At 40.6% G+C, this 19,956-nt stretch overlaps 5 protein-coding genes across 5 annotated transcripts; 1 reads left to right on the forward strand and 4 right to left on the reverse strand.

The window, feature by feature from the left end:
* The first annotated feature begins 366 nt into the window (after positions 1 to 366).
* LOC135351615 (coiled-coil domain-containing protein 137-like) lies at positions 367 to 1,870 on the forward strand. Its single transcript, XM_064550669.1, has 4 exons — positions 367 to 535; positions 624 to 917; positions 1,065 to 1,144; positions 1,502 to 1,870. Exons 1-4 carry the CDS (start codon positions 459 to 461, stop codon positions 1,735 to 1,737), a joined length of 687 nt encoding a protein of 228 aa, XP_064406739.1. The 5' UTR covers positions 367 to 458; the 3' UTR covers positions 1,738 to 1,870.
* LOC135351599 (fibropellin-1-like) lies at positions 1,865 to 6,377 on the reverse strand. Its single transcript, XM_064550650.1, has 6 exons — positions 6,039 to 6,377; positions 5,767 to 5,915; positions 5,579 to 5,682; positions 5,451 to 5,518; positions 2,987 to 5,398; positions 1,865 to 2,231 (listed from the first exon to the last, which is right to left on the reverse strand). The coding sequence occupies exons 1-6, from the start codon at positions 6,256 to 6,258 to the stop codon at positions 1,999 to 2,001; spliced, it is 3,186 nt and encodes a 1,061-aa protein (XP_064406720.1). The 5' UTR covers positions 6,259 to 6,377; the 3' UTR covers positions 1,865 to 1,998.
* Positions 6,378 to 6,739: 362 nt separating this feature from the next.
* On the reverse strand, positions 6,740 to 9,141 carry LOC135351605 (solute carrier family 15 member 4-like). Its single transcript, XM_064550657.1, has 3 exons — positions 8,010 to 9,141; positions 7,356 to 7,755; positions 6,740 to 7,084 (listed from the first exon to the last, which is right to left on the reverse strand). Exons 1-3 carry the CDS (start codon positions 9,033 to 9,035, stop codon positions 6,807 to 6,809), a joined length of 1,704 nt encoding a protein of 567 aa, XP_064406727.1. The 5' UTR covers positions 9,036 to 9,141; the 3' UTR covers positions 6,740 to 6,806.
* Positions 9,142 to 9,234: 93 nt separating this feature from the next.
* Positions 9,235 to 14,407, reverse strand: LOC135351610 (uncharacterized). The gene is made up of 5 exons (XM_064550665.1): positions 13,250 to 14,407; positions 12,848 to 13,187; positions 12,236 to 12,788; positions 9,767 to 12,190; positions 9,235 to 9,683 (listed from the first exon to the last, which is right to left on the reverse strand). Exons 3-4 carry the CDS (start codon positions 12,240 to 12,242, stop codon positions 11,040 to 11,042), a joined length of 1,158 nt encoding a protein of 385 aa, XP_064406735.1. The 5' UTR covers positions 12,243 to 12,788; positions 12,848 to 13,187; positions 13,250 to 14,407; the 3' UTR covers positions 9,235 to 9,683; positions 9,767 to 11,039.
* Positions 14,408 to 16,657: 2,250 nt separating this feature from the next.
* On the reverse strand, positions 16,658 to 18,660 carry LOC135351422 (uncharacterized). Its single transcript, XM_064550406.1, has 3 exons — positions 18,591 to 18,660; positions 17,614 to 18,326; positions 16,658 to 17,055 (listed from the first exon to the last, which is right to left on the reverse strand). Exons 1-3 carry the CDS (start codon positions 18,658 to 18,660, stop codon positions 16,741 to 16,743), a joined length of 1,098 nt encoding a protein of 365 aa, XP_064406476.1. The 3' UTR covers positions 16,658 to 16,740.
* Between the last annotated feature and the right edge of the window lie 1,296 nt (positions 18,661 to 19,956).

The following is a 19,956-nucleotide window of genomic DNA, read 5'->3' on the forward strand; positions in this document are numbered from 1 at the left end:
CCAAACACAGTTGGCACAGCCGCTCATACAACATGTAGTGGGTGGGTCGGGTATTGTCACCTCTCCCTCAAAATGAACCTCAGACTGAGTAAAGTACGGCCCACTGTCTTGATCGTTTGTGAAGTCTGATAATGAGCGAATGTTGCACTTCTTGTATAGTGAAGGAATGGCCGTCGGCACTGTAGAGGGTGGGTGATGTGTGGGGGGCGCTCGAAGAAATGTCGGTAACAGTGTTCTTTGTAAAAGTCTGAGGACTGTTGTCATTCCTAAATTACAGTACGATACACTCTACAATAGCTAGTCTGCTGTACTGTTCTCTAATCAAGATTCTTAATTTTGTGATGTGCTCTATTCAGAGTACCACATGGCAAAAGCCAAGTGGGCGGGGCACATGCAATCTTCATTCTGAAGTTCTCTGTATTTCTGCTACAGGCTTAGATCTAGCTGCTAAGCTAGCTATGGGACGAGTTAGTAAGCACAAGAAGATAAAAGCAATGGATCCATTCTACAAAGGACCCAAGAGAGAGCCATCCAAGTAGGTGTTGGTGGGAGTGAGGGTGTACGTGGGTATACGTACTTTAATATTTAATATGTAGTTTCATGATGGTTTTTTGATTTTATAGAGAAGAGAACCTTCCCCCAGGCAGTCTCACTGATGATCAGCCAGTGCCAAAATCTCTATTGCGTATTGTTCGCTCAAGTTCTGGAAAGTCTGATAAGAAGATGAAACGAAGACAGAAACCAACCGAAACATCCCATACCAAGGAGATGGGAATTAATGCTTTGGAGGAGCAGACATTTTCACGTAGGGAGGGAGAGAGTCTTAACGATTATCTGGACAGAATCGACATTGAGAGCAGGGAACGCTTGGTGGAGTTGTCTAAGAAGAGCAAAGGAACCTCAGAGAGAAGGAAGAAGTAAGAGAGTGGTGTTTGTAAAGACGGCTCTTGTGCTGGGGATAGTTAGTATTAGGTTTATTGAGTGTAGATTAGGGGCACTACATTGTGATTTAGTTACAAGATCAGTATACTGCACACTGTATTTTGGGTAACCATATTTTGTAGGTACTATGAAAAGAGAAAGAAGAGATTAGCGTCAAAGAAGGGCCATAAAGACGAAGGTGTCGAGTTCAATGACCTGAAAGGTACACTGTACGTACCTGTGCGCACTATATAGAGGTTACATACTGTATAGCGGGTATATTTTGAGGGCATAAATTTTGCATGATAAGCATGTATATACCACGAACATTTTATATCCACGAATTTAATACATGCATGCTGCAAAGAGGCTGCTATTCCGTGAAAATTAAATCCATGAAAACCTTTCTAACTGTCATCCGCGAAAGTTTATACCCTCAAAATATACCCTTGGCAGTCAGTAGAAGTTCTTGTCTTTATCCCTACTAGTCTATAGTTGCTTAGTGATCACTTTACAATTATCTGTTGATAATTTATAGAGACCCGATGTTCAATATGATAGTTAATTTTTACTCCTACAGATACTGTTCGGTTTGGAGAGGTTGTGAGCGCCCCTCCCAAACTAAGTGCTAAGCCTCGAAGAAAATCGGATAAGGTTCAGATTACTCTACCCAGTGGCAAATCAAACAAGCCAGACCAAGGCCCTGTTGTTGTCGGATTGAAGAGGAAGCAAGACATTGAAGAAGAGAGAGAGAGACTGATTCAACGATATAGAATGGCTAAAAAAACAAAAGTCGAAATAACTAAACAGCAATAAATTACGTGGATTAACAGAACTATAGCGCTTTTAATGTGATCATGTGTGCACCGTTCAATTTCCTCTCAACGTAATTATTATTTGTGCTGCTGTGCGTCTTTTCATGCATTTATGTATTGATCTGGTATTATTATTAAGTCAACATAAAAATAGTTGAAAGGGCACATAATTATAATGTCCAGCAATTAAAAATAGTTTTTATGTGCAAGCTAGCTATAAAACATTTGCAGGGGGGAAAATGCCGGTTCAAATGTGAGGCTGTTAGTCTCCATCCTTTTTTGGATTGGCTTGGCTAGTAATTTGTAACTCAATGCTGTTCGTTAACACTGTCCCTGGGTTAGTTTTGAATTCGTACGACTGAGAGGACGTCCTGCTCATCACACACCAAGTCAAGACTCCTCCCAGTGCAGCACCAATGAGAATAGACAGGAAGAAGGTCACAATCACACTGACAGCAATCGCTACTGTATTTACTTCAGTAGCTGACGATTCGCCTGTATAAAGGATAAATAAAAGAAGTATATAATTATAATGCCTAGAGTCTAATTGTACAAGTACAAGCCAGGGCCATATAAGAAGATATATGTTTTATGGTGGGGGGGGTGGGGTACAAAATAAAAATGTGGGTGATGCTTCTGAAAGTTGCACTATACCCAGGGAGTGGGTCTGGGAGGAGGATGTTCCCCTTTCTGCCCCGCTGGAGACGATATTTGTATGTTCTCAGAGGGGTTAAAACAGTTCCAATAACAAGTGAAAGATATTTTACTGCATGCATGTGTATAAACGTAATTATTAGTCTAAAAACTAGGGGGGGGCAACTGCCTCCCCCAGCCGGTGCCCCCTCTGGTTCTTACGGCCATGCAAGTGTTTGTAAAACTAAAACTACATGTACAAAGCAAACTTCAGCAATAAGACCTCAGCTACATTTTGTTTGACTTCAGCTATATTATAAGGTTTGTTCCTAGAAGAGGCTGGTAGGTATTACCAAGAGTATATGATAGAGAGAGAGTATCGAATGTAGGCATACTGTGTATCAGATGTATGCGGAGAGTAACGTGACTTCCTGTATCTGTCACAAGCTTGGAATTTGCACACTGACCAATCCAAGCGTGGGTGATGTAATCTATTTTCTGATGTACAGTATGCCTACGTTCGATACTCTCTTCTCTATCATATACTCTTGGTATTACTCAGTCATATAAGGCTTGTACTTTATATGCAGTTAGAGATTTTTGACACACTAACTCACTAGGTACATTGACGCATTGGGTGACTATAGCAGAGGTAGTAGCACTTGACATTTCACAGAGGTCTCCTGAAAATCTTTCAAGGCACCTACAAGTAAAGGATGCTCCAATGTCTTCAAGGCACGTCCCACCATTCAAACAATTGATGGGCGTGCAGTAATCGATATCGATATCACATGTATCACCAGTAAATCCTGCAACACAACTACACGAGATAGTTCTGCCAAATTCCTCTCTACAAGTTCCATTGTTTTGACACGAGTTCGATAAGCAGAATAGTTCAGAGCTGTCATCGTCCTCACACCGAGTACCAGTGTAACCTCTGGTGCACGTACATGATACAGAGACACCAATACCCTCAACACAAGTGCCACCATTAAAGCAAGTATCTGTTGTACAATGAGCCAGGTCCACCTCACAGCGAGATCCAGAAAAACCGTCCATGCACTGACAAGATGTGAGATTGCCGATTCCTTCATTACAAGTACCATTATTCAAACACATATCTGTAGTACAGAAATCCAGATCCGTTTCACATTCGAGTCCAGTAAAACCCGGTAGGCACATACAGGAGATTTCTGGTCCCACACCTTCAACACAAAGGCCACCATTAGCGCACGAACTCACTGAGCAAAAATCATCATCAATTTTACAAGTATCACCGCTATAACCAAGAGGACAGTCACATGAGAATGTATTGGCATTCTCTCCCAATTCATCTGTACAGTTACCACCGTTAAGGCAAGGGTTCGGGTCGCAAGCAAGCTCAATCTGACATCGACTACCAAAGAATCCAGGAGCACAAGTGCAAGTGAAGTCTACATCTATTCCTCCATCCGTGCAATTTCCACCATTAAAACAATCAAACATTTCACAATAATCTATATCTTCCTCACAGAGCATACCACTGAATCCAAGCACACAATTACAAGTAATGGTAGAGCCGATTCCTTCGATACAAGTACCATTATTCATACACGTATCTGTAGTGCAGAAATCCAGATCTGTTTCGCATAGGAGTCCAGTAAAACCCGATAGGCACGTACAGGAGATTTCTATTCCCACACCTTCGGCACAAGTGCCACCATTCAGGCAGGGACTTGGGTCGCAAACAAGTTCAATTTGACATCGGTTTCCAGTGAATCCGACCAGACACATGCATGTAGTATCTGTTCCTACGGCTTCAATACAAGTACCGTTATTGAAACAGCTGTCTTTGGTGCAGAAATCCAAATCAGTCTCACACTGTGAACCAGAAAAACCATTAGTGCATTGACAAGTGATGACAGTGCCGATTCCTTCAATACAAGTACCACTATTTATGCACGTATCTGGAGTACAGAAATCCAGATCTGTTTCACATAAGAGTCCAGTAAAACCCGATAGGCATGTACAAGAGATTTCTGGTCCCACACCTTCGGCACAAGTACCACCATTAGCGCACGAATCTGGTGAGCAAAGGACATCATCAATTTCACAAGTATCACCGCTATAACCAAGAGGACAGTCACATGAGAATGTACTGGCATCCTCTCCCAATTCATCTGTACAGTTACCACCGTTAAGGCAAGGGTTCGGGTCGCAAGCAAGCTCAATCTGACATTGACTACCAGAGAATCCAGGAGCACAAGTACAAGTGAAGTCTACATCTATTCCTCCATCCGTGCAATTTCCACTATTGAAACAATCAAAGATTTCGCAATAATCTATATCTTCCTCACAGAGCATACCACTGAATCCACGCACACAATTACAAGTGATCGCAGTGCCGATTCCTTCGATACACGTACCATTATTCATACACGTATCTGTAGTGCAGAAATCCAGATCGGTTTCACATAGGAGTCCAGTAAAACCCGATAGGCACATACAGGAGATTTCTGGTCCCACACCTTCGGCACAAATACCACCATTAGTGCACGAATCTGGTGAGCAAAAGACATCATCAATTTCACAAGTATCACCGCTATAACCAAGAGGACAGTCACATGAGAATGTATTGGCATCCTCTCCCAATTCATCTGTACAGTTACCACCGTTAAGGCAAGGGTTCGGTTCGCAAGCAAGCTCAATCTGACATTGACTACCAGAGAATCCAGGAGCACAAGTACAAGTGAAGTCTACATCTATTCCTCCATCCGTGCAATTTCCACTATTGAAACAATCAAAGATTTCACAATAATCTATATCTTCCTCACAGAGCATACCACTGAATCCACGCACACAATTACAAGTGAACGCGGTGCCGATTCCTTCGATACAAGTACCATTGTTCAAACAAATAGTAGAAGAACATATATCGACAACAGTCTCACACTGGGTACCAGTAAATTCATTTATACAATCACATTGAAAGGTGGCCAACAAAGAAGTGCAGGTCCCTCCATTCTGACAAGGACTAACAGAGCAAAAATCTGAGGGACAGTAGATTCCTTATTTCTATCATTAATTATACAAAATGCTTACCCTCTTCTACTATTGCAACTGTCCTCTGATCTGCCCAGAAAGTTGGCATAATCTGAACCACAGTGTACCTATAATATATAGGGGACGAGGATTATACATCGAAATAAGCAAGTTTTCAGATAACTTACGCAAAGACAATGTTTCCTGTACCACTGGAAGGCGCTGTCCAAGTGAAATCAACTTGTGTCTTATCATTTCGGTCAGTATGTGTCACGCCACTGTCTGCGGGGATCTATTAGCATGTTTAAGTACATGTGAATTAATATACATACATGCACATGACCTAAGTTATGTACATGTACGTAGAACAGTTTACCTCAGTTGAGGCACAGTTATGAAGACTGTAGTCAGCACCTGCTGATGGACTAGCGAAAGAACCAACAGCAAATGTAGGATTGTCTATATCTCTGGCTTGGATCAGAAATCCTCTAAAAGTTAGATCTAGTTCATTTCCTTGAAGAAACACTGTCAGTACAAAACGGGTGTTTAAGTTATCTAGTATTAGATAGTATAAGTTCTTATAAAGAATGACTTCATGCATATATACATGCACATACTTGATAGACCTATAGATCTATATATCTATACCTGTGTAAGTAACTCCAGGAACATAAAAGTAATTCCCAGCAGAATCCCGAGGAAAATCTGTCAAGTTGAGCACATAAGGGTTGGTTGCCTGATCTTGGGAAGCTGTTCCATGGTTGGGTGTTAGATTGCTGCATGCAGAAGATGGAGCTCCACCTGGAAAACAGAGAGACTTTGCAACTAGAGCCAGTAGAACAAGCACTTTTGCAGAAACATGCACCATTTTTTGTAGCTATAGTACAGTAGCTGAGTTTTTAATTCAAAGAATGATGGTATCCAATATAGGCAATGCATGCATTAATAATAATTAATTAATTAATAATAATGATTCTACTTGGCAGTTGCATGGGAGGGGGGTGTAACCTAATAACTTATAATGATTCTACTTGGCAGTTGCATGGGAGGGGGGTGTAACCGGCAATGATTTTATAATATCATTATGCCTCCTTAACCATGGAAATTGTCAAGTGAACATCTCATTTTTGAAAAGGAAAAGAATATACCGTACAGCGGGAAATTTTCGTGAAAGTACAAAGTTTCGCGTTTTTCGAGGGGGCAGACAAGAAAACGCAAAAATTAAAATAGGGATAAACTCCCACGCACCAGTGTTTCACATGCAAAGCTATTGGTGGGTGGTATTGAACGCGAGGGCTCTGGAAGCTATTAAAAATAGCAAAAATTTCCCGCTGTACGGTATAATGATATTCATAACAAAAACATGACGATAATGAAGAGGCGTCAATTATGTTGTCATACATTCAATTTTGCAAGTCATTGTTCTCTGTAGTACAAGTCAGGTTCTATATCTCCTCTTCTTCTGTTCTTGTACCACACGGACACGAGTATAAACAACACAAAAAACAAAACGGACAGTATCACTAACAAAATGTAATACCAAATGTCACAAGTGAGGGCTACTATATGGATGTTTGAGAACACGACTATGATAAGGTTGGCAATCACAGTTGCAATACCCCAGGTGAAGAAAAATAGGCCGATCATCATCCCACGCATCGTGTGAGGGGACTGAGCATAGAAGAACTCCAAGCCTGCGAAATTGGGAGCATCAGTTAGTGCATGTGCACAGTCATCTCAAATTTGTGTTAAACTGAGAGGAGCTGCTATATATAAATGCATGCATGCACTGGATATTATACAATTAAATGAGACACTGTCAATTATTTGCACACAGTAGCCAAAGAGTACAGACAATTATACATGGACCGAGCCAGCAATAATTAAGTCATGATTATGATTATGGATTGCAACATTGCATCTATGTTAGGCCCTGCATAACTGCACTGTAAATTGTAAACTCACTTGAAATGACAATAAATATTTCAGCCAACGAAGCCAGGACGTGTGGGATCAGAATATAGTACGAACTAATATCGAGGTGAATGGGCAGTAAAGAAGTATTTACGAACATACATGAGTGAGTTGCTACTTCGCTTTGACTTCCTACACGGGAAAAACCAACTGACGATAAGAGAAGGAGAAAGAAAGGACTCAAAAACACTAAGAAGTGTCCGATACCTATCCTCTTTTGCATGTTAGGTGTGTACTCGCGAAGGAATGGATACAGGCAGTAGTTTATAATAGGAATCGCTAAGACAATGAACAAAATATTGACAACCCAGACAGATGTACACGACCCTATGAGTGTGTTGATGTACGGTACAGTCATGTACTTGATCTGTGTGGTTATGGCATTCAAGACCTGCATGTGCGTATGGGGAGGCAAGCATAGAATTTCATCAATAAAACACAAGTCACCTCAGAGTACAAATAGTATGGATAACATTAGATTAACCTAATTAACCTAGCATTAGAAATCAGCCTGTGATTTAGCCTCGATCCCAGGCCAAGTTTGTTGTTCGCCTAACCGTTATAAAAGCGAAAACTTGGCCTGGGATCGAGGCTACCTGTGATTAAGAGATGAAATAATAAAGTGTGATATCACTCTTAGCTCACCCCAGTATACACAGTAAGGACTCCAACGAGAGACAATAGAAATACTAACAGTCGGACAAAGGTCTTCACGTCTTCCACCTCACAGTTGATGAACTTCCCTCCATGAATTGTTTTGGCTAGATCCATACGACTGGGTGCTTCCACTCCAGTATAACTAAATGCACTTCTAAGCTGAGGTCGCTTAACTCTAACGACAAACGAGATTACTTGAAACACTAGTTTGTAGGGGTTGTGCTGTCTGTTGTCAATATAGAGTTTATTGCGGGTGAACTGTAATATAATCAGACCGACAGAAATACAGATTGCAGACACGCATCCGAACACCGTAGTATTGTAAGGAAAAGTACAGGTGAAACTTAGCACAAAAATCAGTGCACCAACATTACGTATCCAATAATACCAATAGAAATAAGCACTAATTTCATCGGACGGTCGTCCCATTATCTGATCAGCTCCTAGTGGGATCATATTTGCTTGAAATCCAGCCGAGCCCACAGAAATAATGATAAAACAAATTGGAAGTAAAATCGTATTGATGTGGTGGCCATTGTCAAAATTGCGCTCAAACGATGAGGTAAAAGCCAAGGAAACATACCCAGCCAAAAGAATCCACATACTAATGTGCACAGTATGAAAACGTCCAATATAACGATCACCAAGGAAACCAAAAATTGGGAACATGACATTGGCAACCATTTCGAAAAGAGCAGTTTGAATTAGCGATTGGTACAATTCAGAAATTTCAAGACTCTTTAAGAATGGGTCAGTGATATTTCCTACAACAGCATAGTATGCTAACCTCTCAAGAAACATAAGAAAGAGTGTAATATACACAGCACTTCCATGGAGAGTTCGTCTACATATGTATTGTCCAAATCTGGTGGCAGATTGGGAGCAGAGATATCGCAGACGAAATGCTTGAACTTCTCTTTGAATAACACTCTCATAGCTGCTGGTGTACTGAATGCTCCCTGAATTATCTAGGTCTAGATTGTGCCCCAGTGACATAGAATCAGAGTTAAACATATTGGCAAACTGGCCAGCTTACTTTTAGCTACACTGCTGTCAGCATGTCACATGTCATGCATGCTTGCTGAGCCTGACCTATTTGTAATTCTCTATATATGAATACTGATCTGGGCTTCACCTCCCCCAAACACAATGGAAACTATAACATGCAACTATAGATCAGTCTATATTTATACCATGCATAAATGACATGTAGCACTGCATGTGTACACCTCACAATGGCAATTATAATAGCCGATTACGGTTAATATTAAAAGTATACACAGCCAACACATAATAATACATTCTATACAACATTCTAGATAGTCCACGTAGATTTATCTTATAGACGCTATCACTAATGACTATAGACATTTTCTGCATATATAATTCGCTGTAAATCGTCTTCATCGTTGGATGGTCTACGGCGATTCCGGTATAAGCATGCTACAGCAGCATATATCAGCAACCCAAACAAGGCAATAACAGTGGATGTAACATAAAACCAGAGTCTGAAGTTTATCCCGTTATTACTAGTAGGATCCGTTGGGTAGCGGTAGAAGAATGTACTTGATATGGCATCACATAATCCGAACATGAAATAGAACAGCCCCGTCAGCAACCCTTTCATTTGTTCTGGAGCCTGAGCGAAGATGAACTCCAAACCTATATTCATAGACAATTAAAGCATCTATAACACACCAAGTACTGCATGCATGGCTGTAATAGTTAAAGTGGTTTTAACTTACTTGAGACGAAAGTAATCATCTCTCCTAGAGCAAGTACAATTGACGGAAGGAATAACCAAAGAAGCTGTTTCGTATCAGTGCTATCATCCGCCGAATAATTTTCAATTGTTCCTTGGAGATATGTGGCTGCAGCAATTGCTAGAAGGTTCAGTAGCAATCCTATGCCAAGTCTAATTTTCAGAGAAACATTGAAGAATGGCAGAATTACATGATTGACAATTGGTAGGACAATCAATATGGTAACTGTATTGACCAGGGTATTGAAGTACGAGAGCAGATAATGGTTTGTCTTTTGTTCTTCAAATTGTTCATCAAGCAGAGAATAAGCCTGAAATTGTGTGTACATTTGTATATGCTCAAATGTGGTCAGACATCAAAGGATTGTACTACTGTTGTCTAAATACAGTACATGTACATGCCCAGAGGAGGTTGGTCTCCGTGCATGCATTCCTCCGTTGATATGTGACCAACTCCTCTGGTACATGCCTGGGTAATATCAATATCACCCCGAATGTGGTCAATACTGCCTGGGGATGATATTGATATATTACCATAGATACAGGAAAAGGAGGGATTGAAAACGGAGTGGTGCACGTGATGCTTTTACATTGCATCTGTAATGAAGCCTCGAAAACTATCTGCTTTTCGCCCTTGAAAAATGAGGCTTTTTGCCGTGCTCAAAATAAGAAAGTTGTGTTACAGACATCATCTCTTTCAGCAATTTAAAACACGCCTATTCTGTGAGCCACGCGTAGTACTTGCTGCTAATGACTGACCATACCCAGTAAAAAGTAGAGTTATATGCTTCCAAGTGTTATTTTAAAGTCTTCTAGCTAGCGTTGCTGGTTATAACTACATGCTACATGTACTACAATAGATTTTAAGTTGCACAGAATAAGGACTTTTGCTTATGGAACTGTGTGTAGAAAGAAATAGGCCATCAGCTTGGCTAGCCGAGCCACACCTATCTACAACTTTGGCTTGTTTAGACAGCCTCGAATGAACCGCAGGTAAATTAAGCGGATGTTATTTCGTTTCCAATCCCTATACAGTATTACCCAGGATGCAGACCGATTCAACCTAAAGCACCACTAGATCTACACCCTATATTAGCTTGCATGCATCTTTTATAAGAAACTGGAGTTCATTAATGCGTGCCAAATCCCAATGCAGTCGGTAGAATCTTGCAATCTGATTGGTCCATTATAGGTAATGGTCCTTTAACCTTACACAACACAATCAGCAATAAGTAGTCATGCCCTCGTGCTGTACGCTAATACAACTCGAGCCCTTTTGCGTGAGTAATAACATATATGTATAATTTACTTCCCGCTCCATATGATATAAAATATCCTCCTAAAGAAAGTATTAGGAACGATACTTGGTAAAATGTCTTCACATTCTCAACTTCTTCAGCTTCGAAAATTCCATCAAACTCTTTTTTTGCCAGCTCAATTCGAGGTTGTCGTGGTTCACCATAACGAAATGTTCTCCTATGAATTGGAGCATGTCGCCTAACAGTTAGGCAGTACCAGCTTACGTTAGCAACAGATTTGATTGGACTATCACACCGAGAATTCTTGAAATACCAGCGATGTTTGACAATGTGAAAGAATAAACAGATGGTGATCAAACAAGATCCCAGCATAATTGGTAAGAGGCTTTTAAAATGAAGGTCGGCTTTTTTGACTGCATCTTCCACTTTTGTTCGATAAAAGGTAGATAGTGCAATAAAAAGACCAACCCCCAGGAGTGTTCCAGCATTTCGAACGAAATATAGCAAATGAAAGTACGAGCTGATGTGTTCTGAGGGGCAACCAGGTGACAGTTGATCCACACCAAATGAGATGATGTTTACTTCGACACTTCCAGAGCCAATTGCGATAAGGATAATACAGATAGTAGCTATAATGATGCTACATAGAGGTGAGTCAATTATGTCAGTTACCGATAATGAGAAGCTAACGAGTCCTATTCCAGCCCAAATTAGCCACAGTCCAATCTCAATCACTTTAAATCTTCCCAGGAATGAGTCGGCCAGAACGCCACCCACAAGGTAGAAGAGTCTGCCTAAAGAATGGAGCATAAGAGTGTAAAGAAAATTACCAAATGTTGGATCTTTGTTGTCTGTGAAGAGCAGTTCTTGGACACCTTTGACGGAAGTATAAAAAGCAAACGCCTCAATGAAGTAAATGAAGAATACAAGCAACAACCCTTTATTAATAGGTGGAGCACGCCTAGCACAAGATGGCTGACAGTGGCTTAATAAAGTCCTTGCACTAATTGCGTTGCTGTCAACACTTGGATTGTCCTCTTCTTGTATAAGAGGGGAGTTCTCGGTCACGTCTTCAGCTGTACTAGATCTTATTCTGTTCAAACTTGTCACACTTTGTGAATCCCTCTCTCTAGACTCAGCCATGGTATCTATACTTCAAATATTATAAACTGAGGACAGATTTCACAACTTACATGACATGTATAGATTTACTAGCTGTGGCAGAAGCAATTGTTCCTGGTTATTGATTAGTATTCTGTCACAAAGTAGATAATATATATTCTACCTTGAAGGATGGGAGGGGAGGAGCTCTTGGTTGATTTGTCTTGAATAGTAGATCTACTATCACAAACAAAGTTAACATGAAAACCCTAATAGATCTAATTATATAGATTATAGTAGGAACTCCATAAATTTAGTGTAAAAACATGCAGGCACATCCAAACTATTGTGGAAAATAAACATTTTGTGCATGTAGTCTGTTTATCAAATCCTCTTCATCCACAGCTGGTCTGCGACGGTTTCGATAGAGCCACACAACAATTGTAAACGCCAATAATCCTAGAGCAGCAAGGATTGTGAGAAAGACGTAAAACCATAAAATGTAGTTGACTTCTTGACAATCAGTAGGGACAAAGTAAAACACAATGCTGGAGATGCCACCAGATACTCCAAACATGAAATAGAACAGTCCAGTTAGAAGTCCTTTCATGGGCTCTGGAGCTTGAGCATAAATGAATTCCAATGCTATAGAGGCAAAAGTATAAGGGATTGTTGAAAAGTAGAAATGCATTAAAAAAACTTACAAGATACTGCTGTGATAGTCTCTGCTACTGAAAGTACAATGGTAGGGAAAAGGAGCCAAAGAAACTTCTCACTCCCAGAGCCATATCCATTAATCTCCACAGTTGCTTGAAGGAATACAAATATCAGAATTGCTATGAGGTTTAGAATTAGACCAATAGCCAGCCTGAATTTTAAGGACATGTTCAAACGAGGGAGGAAAGGCAAGGCCATGTGATTGAAGAAAGGAAGGAATATAACAATGGTACCAGCGTTGATCAAATCCTTGAGATAGGGAGCTATAATATCGTATGATTTACTCAGCTTCAACTCTACAAATTGATATGCGAGCATCGACGAGGCCTGTGATAACAACAAATTTTAATCTTCAAGCTTGTTAACAATGAGAAATAATTTATACTTACCCCACCATTACACGCCCAAAATCCAGCCATAGACAATATGAGAAACAGGATTTGATAGAAGGACTTCACATTTTCAACTTCTTCAGCCTCAAATATGCCATCAAATTCCTTTTTTGCCAGCTCAAATCGAGGCTGTCTAGCTTCTCCGTAGCGAAATGTTCTCCTGTAAACGGGAAGGTGTCTCTTCACAGTTAAACTGTACCAACTGACGTTAAGGATTGTCTTGACTGGGTTTTCACGTTGAAAATTCTTGAAGTACCAATTATGCTTGAAAATATGCAAAAGTAGAATACAAACAATAGCACTAGCAGCTATTAAGATAACAATTAGAGTCTTGTAATGAATGTCGATTGATATAATCAGTTTTTGTAGGGATGTGTAGTAGTAGTGGCCATTTTGAAAGGAATAAAATCGTGGGACGCTTCGTAGCATTATAAATACAATGATTCCCAACAATATACTGGCATTTCTAACAAAAATATACCAAAAAAAGAAAGAACTTATCTGATCTGATGTGCAACCTTGTGGCAACTGGTCAACCCCAAAGGAAACAGCATTGACCTCAACACACGCAGAACCAACAGCAATCAATAAGATACATATGATTGGTAGAAATATTCTGCCAACTAAATCATCCGAGTCAACCTTTAAATCACGATTGATTATGATTACAGAAAGGTTAATGCAAATGAAGCCTAATGCAAAAGCAATTAGCCACAGTCCAATTTTGATAACCTTGTGTCTTCCCCAAAAAGTATCAGCTAGAACACCTGCCAATGGATAAAAGAGCCGACCAAGAGAGTTGTACACAAGTGAGTATACAAAACTTCCCCAAACTTGCTTGCTTTCATCTTTAAAGAGTAGCTCCCGGATGCCTTTCGTTGCACAATAAAGGGCAAAACTCTCAAGAAAGTAAACAAACAATAACAACAGCAATCCTTTTCCTTGGGGCAATGGACGCCTGGCACATGAAGCTCTACATCCACCCAAATTATCACTAAAAGTATCACTGTTCAGACTGCTAGTTTCATCATATGACTGCAGCAGGGATGATCTTTCAGTCAAATCCTTAGTCCTGCCCGAATCTCTCTTCCTATATCCCGACATGTTTTTTAGTTGACAAGTACCTAGTAGATCTACCTTTCTCTCAGGCTAGGCTCTACATAGTTGGGCGTGGCCCCACCCTGGACGCGAACGTAGGGTTGGGCACCACTGCAATGTCAGGTTTGTTCCACCGGCACTTAACTTTAGGGTGTGGCTAAGCATGAAATGATTAATTCCAAGTGGTCGGTAACCGCAAAGCTCAGTTAGAATGCTACTGCTGGAGTCATTTTTGCATACCACTAGCTCTAACTGACCTGGCGTGTTCCTGGATCAAGCTGGCTTGTCTACTATTGTTGCATTTTGATTTAACTAAAGAGAATTACTAGTTACTGACTCGTTCATTAATGAGCCACGCCTTCACACTTGAACTCTGCAATCTGATTGGGCTGCAAATTTTTTTTTTTTATTTTTTATTAAACAAATTTATGCATACAGCAAAGGTAACAAAAAATAGCAGAATAGTAGCTAATTCAAATCAGTTACCTAACAAAAACAATACACAACAACCGACATGTACACTTAATTAATCTACAGTAACTTATTTTTAAAGAATGCAAGTGATAATTATGCCAACTGTGTCAAAACCTAAACTATTCCAGGCTGTAATAGTATCTGCGAAGAAGGAAAATTTGAAGTTATTAGATGTCGCGAATGGGACCGAAAGCTGTGTAGTGTTCAGATGTCTTAATTGGTAAGGCTGGACTTTAATGGTGAACGGAAGATTCGGATAGGTTATGTCCCCTGATATGATCTTGAAGAGTAGGTAGAGTCTGACTATGCTCCGACGCATAGCTAGCGTTTTTATGTTGCACATGGTTAGCAGTGTCTCATAATTCTCATCCCATTTCTTTGTGCACACTTTGAGGGCAAACTTCTGGGTGTCCTCCAGTAACTTGATGTCCTTAACCAAGTGGGGACTCCAGACAGCAGAGGCGTATTCTAAGTGAGGTCTAATTAGTGATTTGTATAATTTTGAGGTAGAGTCAGGTTTCGAGTATTTGTAAAAGCTCCTGTGGAGCATGCCAATAAGTTTTCTCGATTTATTGCATGTAGAAGTAATATGCTTGGTCCAGGAGAAATCACTTGAAAAGTTGACACCAATTAAGGTATTTGAAAACATCTACTCTTGAGAGAGAAAAATTGTCGTCAATAGTAAGAGTGGAGTTCGGAAGTGTGGGTGAGTGTTTCCTAGAGAAGGTCATGTAGCAACATTTTTGAACGTTTAACTTCAAGTAATTGTGGGATATCCAGTTACAGAGTGAGTTCTTCACATCATCCTGGAGTTTTGAGTAGTCAGATTGTGAACTGATTGACCTGTAGAGCGCGATGTCGTCAGCATACATTGCCATGCTGCTCCATGACACACAGTTGGCAGCCTTGTCAATATAGATTAGGAAGAGTAGAGGGCCAAGAATAGACCCCTGAGGGACTCCTGAAATCACAGGTATAGGAGGCTTGATTCTACACCATCAAGAACAACCAGCTGGAGCCTTCCCGATAGATAGCTTTCAATCCATTTGGTGATGAATGGGTTTAATCCAATTTCTTTTAGTTTGTTTAGCAAAGGAAGGTGAGGGACTGAGTCAAAGGCCTTGCTGAGATCGAAAAACACAGAACACATCTCTTTACCCCCATCCAGGGATTCAAGGCAGTCGTGTGAAAAAGATATGAGGGCTGCAGTTGTGGATTTCCCCGCAGTGAATCCCCATTGTTGAGAGGACAGGGGAGAGTTAGTATTGAGGTGGGTTGACATGACGCTCAGTATGTGCCTCTCCAGAATTTTGCTGATGACAGGCAGAATAGATATTGGTCTATAGTTAGCAGGATTTTCTCTGTCACCAGACTTTGGGATTGGGACCACACGGGCGAACTTCCAGTCTCTGGGAACCTTACCAGTTTTGATAGAGAGATCGAAAAGTTTGGAGAGGAGGCTAGGGGTTATAGAATGTGCAGTGTTTTTTAGCATTAGAGCTGAGATGCCGTCCGCTCCAGTTGATTTTTTTACATCCAGCGTAGTGAGAAGTGGAAGAAGTATATCCTCTGAGCAAAGGAAATCATCAGGTAAATTAGACAGAGTATTAGTGTCAAACAGGCTGTTTCCTGGTAAATTGCCAGAATGGTTGTTGAAGTTTTTGAAGAATTGTTCATTGAGAATGTTTGCTTTAGCTCGGCTATAGCTGGGTATTGAAATAACAGTTGATCTTTTTTAGCAACATTTTCTGGTTACTTTTCTCATTTCCCCCCTCTACTTCAAAATCCTGCATGACATGCACCCTGCTAGACTAGTATAGACTATCACAGGTATATAAACATGAAAACCCATATACTTCAAAATAGTAGGAACTACATATATTTAGTGTAAAAGCATGCATGCAGGCACACCCTAACTATTGTGGAAAAAAAATATTTTGTGCATGTAGTCTGTTCGTCAAATCCTCTTCATCCACAGCTGGTCTGCGACGGTTTCGATAGAGCCACACGACAATTGCAAATGCCAGTGATCCTAGAGCAGCAAGGATTGTGAGAAAGACGTAAAACCATAAAATGTAGTCAGTGACTTTGTCTTTTTCTTGAGGATCAGTAAGGAGGAAGTAAAATACAGTGCTGGAGATGCCACCAGATACTCCAAAAATAAAATAGAACAGTCCAGTTAGAAGTCCTTTCATGGGGCTCTGGAGCTTGAGCATAAATGAATTCCAAACCTATACAGACAAAAAAAAACATTCAGCTATAAAGTAAATGTACTTTTCATGTTAAAACTTACAAGAGACAAAGGTAATAGTTTCTGCCACTGAAATTACAATAGCCGGCAGAAGGAGCCATTGCTGTCAATCTGCACAGTTGCTTGGAGGATTACAGCTATCAAAATCGCTATGAGGTTAAAAATTAGACCAATAGCTAACCTGAGTTTTAAGGACATGCTCAAAAGAGGGAATAAAGGCAAGGCCACATGGTAGCCTCGATCCCAGGCCGAGTTTTCGCTTTTATAACGGTTAGGCGAACCCTAACTTTAGTTGTTCGCCTAACCGTTATAAAAGCGAAAACTCGGCCTGGGATCGAGGCTAGGCCATATGGTTGAAGAATGGAATAAGTATAACAATCGTGATAGTATTAACCAAATCGTTGAGATAAGGAGCTATAATGTGGTAAAAGTCGCCAAGCTTCAATACATTTTTGTTTTCAAATTGTAATGAGAGCATCGAGGAAGCCTGTGAAAACACAATATAATTTTATCTATTACAATATTCTAGCTGACTTACCCCACTATTAGATGCCAAATATCCCCCCAGAGAAAATATGAGAAACAGGATTTGATAGAAGGACTTCACATTTTCAACTTCTTCAGCCTCAAATATACCATCGAATTCCTTTTTTGCCAGTTCAATTCGAGGCTGTCTAGCTTCTCCGTAGCGAAATGTTCTCCTGTAAACGGGAGGGTGTCTTTTCACGGTTAAACTGTACCAACTGACATTAATGATTGTCTTGACAGGGTTTTCAGGTTGGGAATTCTTGAAGTACCAATTATGCTTGAAAATATGCAGAAGTAGACTACAGACAATAGCACCAACAGCTATTAAAATAACGATTAGAGTCTTGTAATGTAAGTTGATTAGATCTTGAAGGGATGTGTAGTAGTAATGGCCCTCTTCAAAATCTAACTTTGGGACACCTTCTAGAAGTAAAAACACAGTGACTGCCAACAATGTACTGGCATTTCGAGTGAAATAATACCAAAAAAAGTAAGAGCTTATCTGGTCTGATGCGCAACCTTGTGGCAACTGGTCAACCCTAAAGGAAATAGCATTGACTTCAACGCATGCAGAACCAATAGCAATCAATAAAATGCATATGATGGGTAGAAATATCCGGCCAACTGATTCAGACACACTATCGATTATTGAAAGGTTAATACAAATGATGCCTAATGCAAAAGCAATTAGCCACAATCCAATCTTGATAACATTGTATCTTCCTCAAAAAGTATCAGCTAAAACACCAGCCAATGGATAAAAAAGACGACCAAGAGAGTTGTACAAAAGCGAGTATAGAAAACTTCCCAATGCTTGATTGATTTCATCCTTAAAGAGGAGCTCTTGAATGATCTTGGTCGCACAATAAAAGGCAAAACTCTCAATAAAGTAAACAAACAATAACAAAAGCAATCCTTTTCCTCCAGGCAATGGACGCCTGGCACATGAAGCTCTACAGCGACCAAAAGTGGGACTGCTTACACTACTAAGTCTTGCGATAGGGGTTTGTAAGAGGGGTGACCCTTCTGTCAAATCCTTAGCTTTCCCACCACTCATCTTCTGTGAGTCTGTTTCTGACTTGCTTTTCTTGAGTCCAATAGCAATATACAATATAGAGAGCTAGCTGAAAGAAACTAAACAAGTGGTAGATCTATAAAGTGGGTGGGGCTTTTGTGCATGCGATCTATTATCTATAGATCTCATGCCTCGGTGCGCATGCGCCGCGTACGCGTGTGTCTGTAGATTGCAGCTAGCTGCTCATAGATTTGCAAAAGAATGCTTTGTTTTCTCGAGATAATTTATGCCTACATATCGGCTGGTCCACGAGACTCATTAGCAAAGGGACTTGCAAGCTATGCCACTCCACTACTGAGGACATGATGCACTTCCTATTGGTCTGCCCAGCTCTCCAGAGTACCAGGGAAATGTTGCTATCAAGCCCCCCCCCCCTCATGCTGTCTGCCTACATCTCCTCTCCAAACCTGCTAATAAGCTACCTGCTCGGCACATCCTGGCTTGATGACCTCCCAACTCAAAAATACGCAGTGAATTACATAAGTACACGGGCTCAGAAAAGCCCGTGCAGACCTGATTATGCAATAATGACATAACCACCATGTTGCCAAACACTGGCAAGAAATACAAAGAAGAAGAAGACTACAGTAGAACCTCGATTATCCAGACACCTTGGTTCCAGACGCATGCCGGATAAGTGAATATGCCGGATAATCAAATAGATAAACCACGCCTTGATCCACCCACTTTATTGATAAACGCATGGTTGTATGCGCACGGCATGCGCAGAAGATAAGCAGGCATGTCTCCATGGAAACAGCTACACCGCGCATGCGCATTTGAGGGACACGCCCATTTTCTGAATTATTTAATCTGATTAAAAAGAAAACTGCCAAGCTGGATAATCGAGGTTCCGGATATAGTCTCATGAATCAGCCGCCGTTCTTTTGGAACCACCAAAAGAACGGCGGCTGATTCATTCCGGATAATGGAGGGCCGGATAATGGGGGTTCTACTGTACTGCGGCAGTGCCATTAGTCAATTGGCATCGATCGTTTTTAACAACAATCATCATCACCCACTATTTGAGCTACCTATGCAGCAAAATCTATTAAATAGTAGCTTTATGTTATATTAGCTTTGGCACCTCACCAGGCATCGGCACCTGCGGTGCTTTCATTAATAGGTGTACTCCTCTTTTTTTGGTCTAGTCTCGTGGACCAGCCGATATCAGGGTCTGGGTTAGCCTCGATCCCAGGCCGCACTTCCCTGGGTCCGCAAGACTATTTTTGGTCTGGGAGATAATAATGATAAAAATACAGTGGGCACTGATATAGG

Source organism: Halichondria panicea, chromosome 17 (genome assembly GCF_963675165.1).
Source record: "Halichondria panicea chromosome 17, odHalPani1.1, whole genome shotgun sequence".
Taxonomy (NCBI): Eukaryota; Metazoa; Porifera; class Demospongiae; order Suberitida; family Halichondriidae; genus Halichondria; species Halichondria panicea.

Coding starts and splice junctions, on each gene's coding strand:
- LOC135351615 (XM_064550669.1), top strand. CDS start 459: ATGGGACGAGTTAGTAAGCACAAGAAGATAAAAGCAATGGATCCATTC. Junction 918..1,064: donor ACCTCAGAGAGAAGGAAGAA/GTAAGAGAGTGG, acceptor CATATTTTGTAG/GTACTATGAAAAGAGAAAGA. Junction 1,145..1,501: donor CGAGTTCAATGACCTGAAAG/GTACACTGTACG, acceptor TTACTCCTACAG/ATACTGTTCGGTTTGGAGAG.
- LOC135351599 (XM_064550650.1), bottom strand. CDS start 6,258: ATGGTGCATGTTTCTGCAAAAGTGCTTGTTCTACTGGCTCTAGTTGCA. Junction 5,519..5,578: donor ACAGGAAACATTGTCTTTGC/GTAAGTTATCTG, acceptor TATATATTATAG/GTACACTGTGGTTCAGATTA. Junction 2,232..2,986: donor CCAATGCGTCAATGTACCTA/GTGAGTTAGTGT, acceptor TCCTTTATACAG/GCGAATCGTCAGCTACTGAA.
- LOC135351605 (XM_064550657.1), bottom strand. CDS start 9,035: ATGTTTAACTCTGATTCTATGTCACTGGGGCACAATCTAGACCTAGAT. Junction 7,756..8,009: donor TCCTTACTGTGTATACTGGG/GTGAGCTAAGAG, acceptor ACGCACATGCAG/GTCTTGAATGCCATAACCAC. Junction 7,085..7,355: donor AATATTTATTGTCATTTCAA/GTGAGTTTACAA, acceptor CCAATTTCGCAG/GCTTGGAGTTCTTCTATGCT.
- LOC135351422 (XM_064550406.1), bottom strand. CDS start 18,660: ATGAGTGGTGGGAAAGCTAAGGATTTGACAGAAGGGTCACCCCTCTTA. Junction 18,327..18,590: donor AACCCCTATCGCAAGACTTA/GTAGTGTAAGCA, acceptor ATACTTTTTGAG/GAAGATACAATGTTATCAAG. Junction 17,056..17,613: donor ATTTGGCATCTAATAGTGGG/GTAAGTCAGCTA, acceptor TTGTCTGTATAG/GTTTGGAATTCATTTATGCT.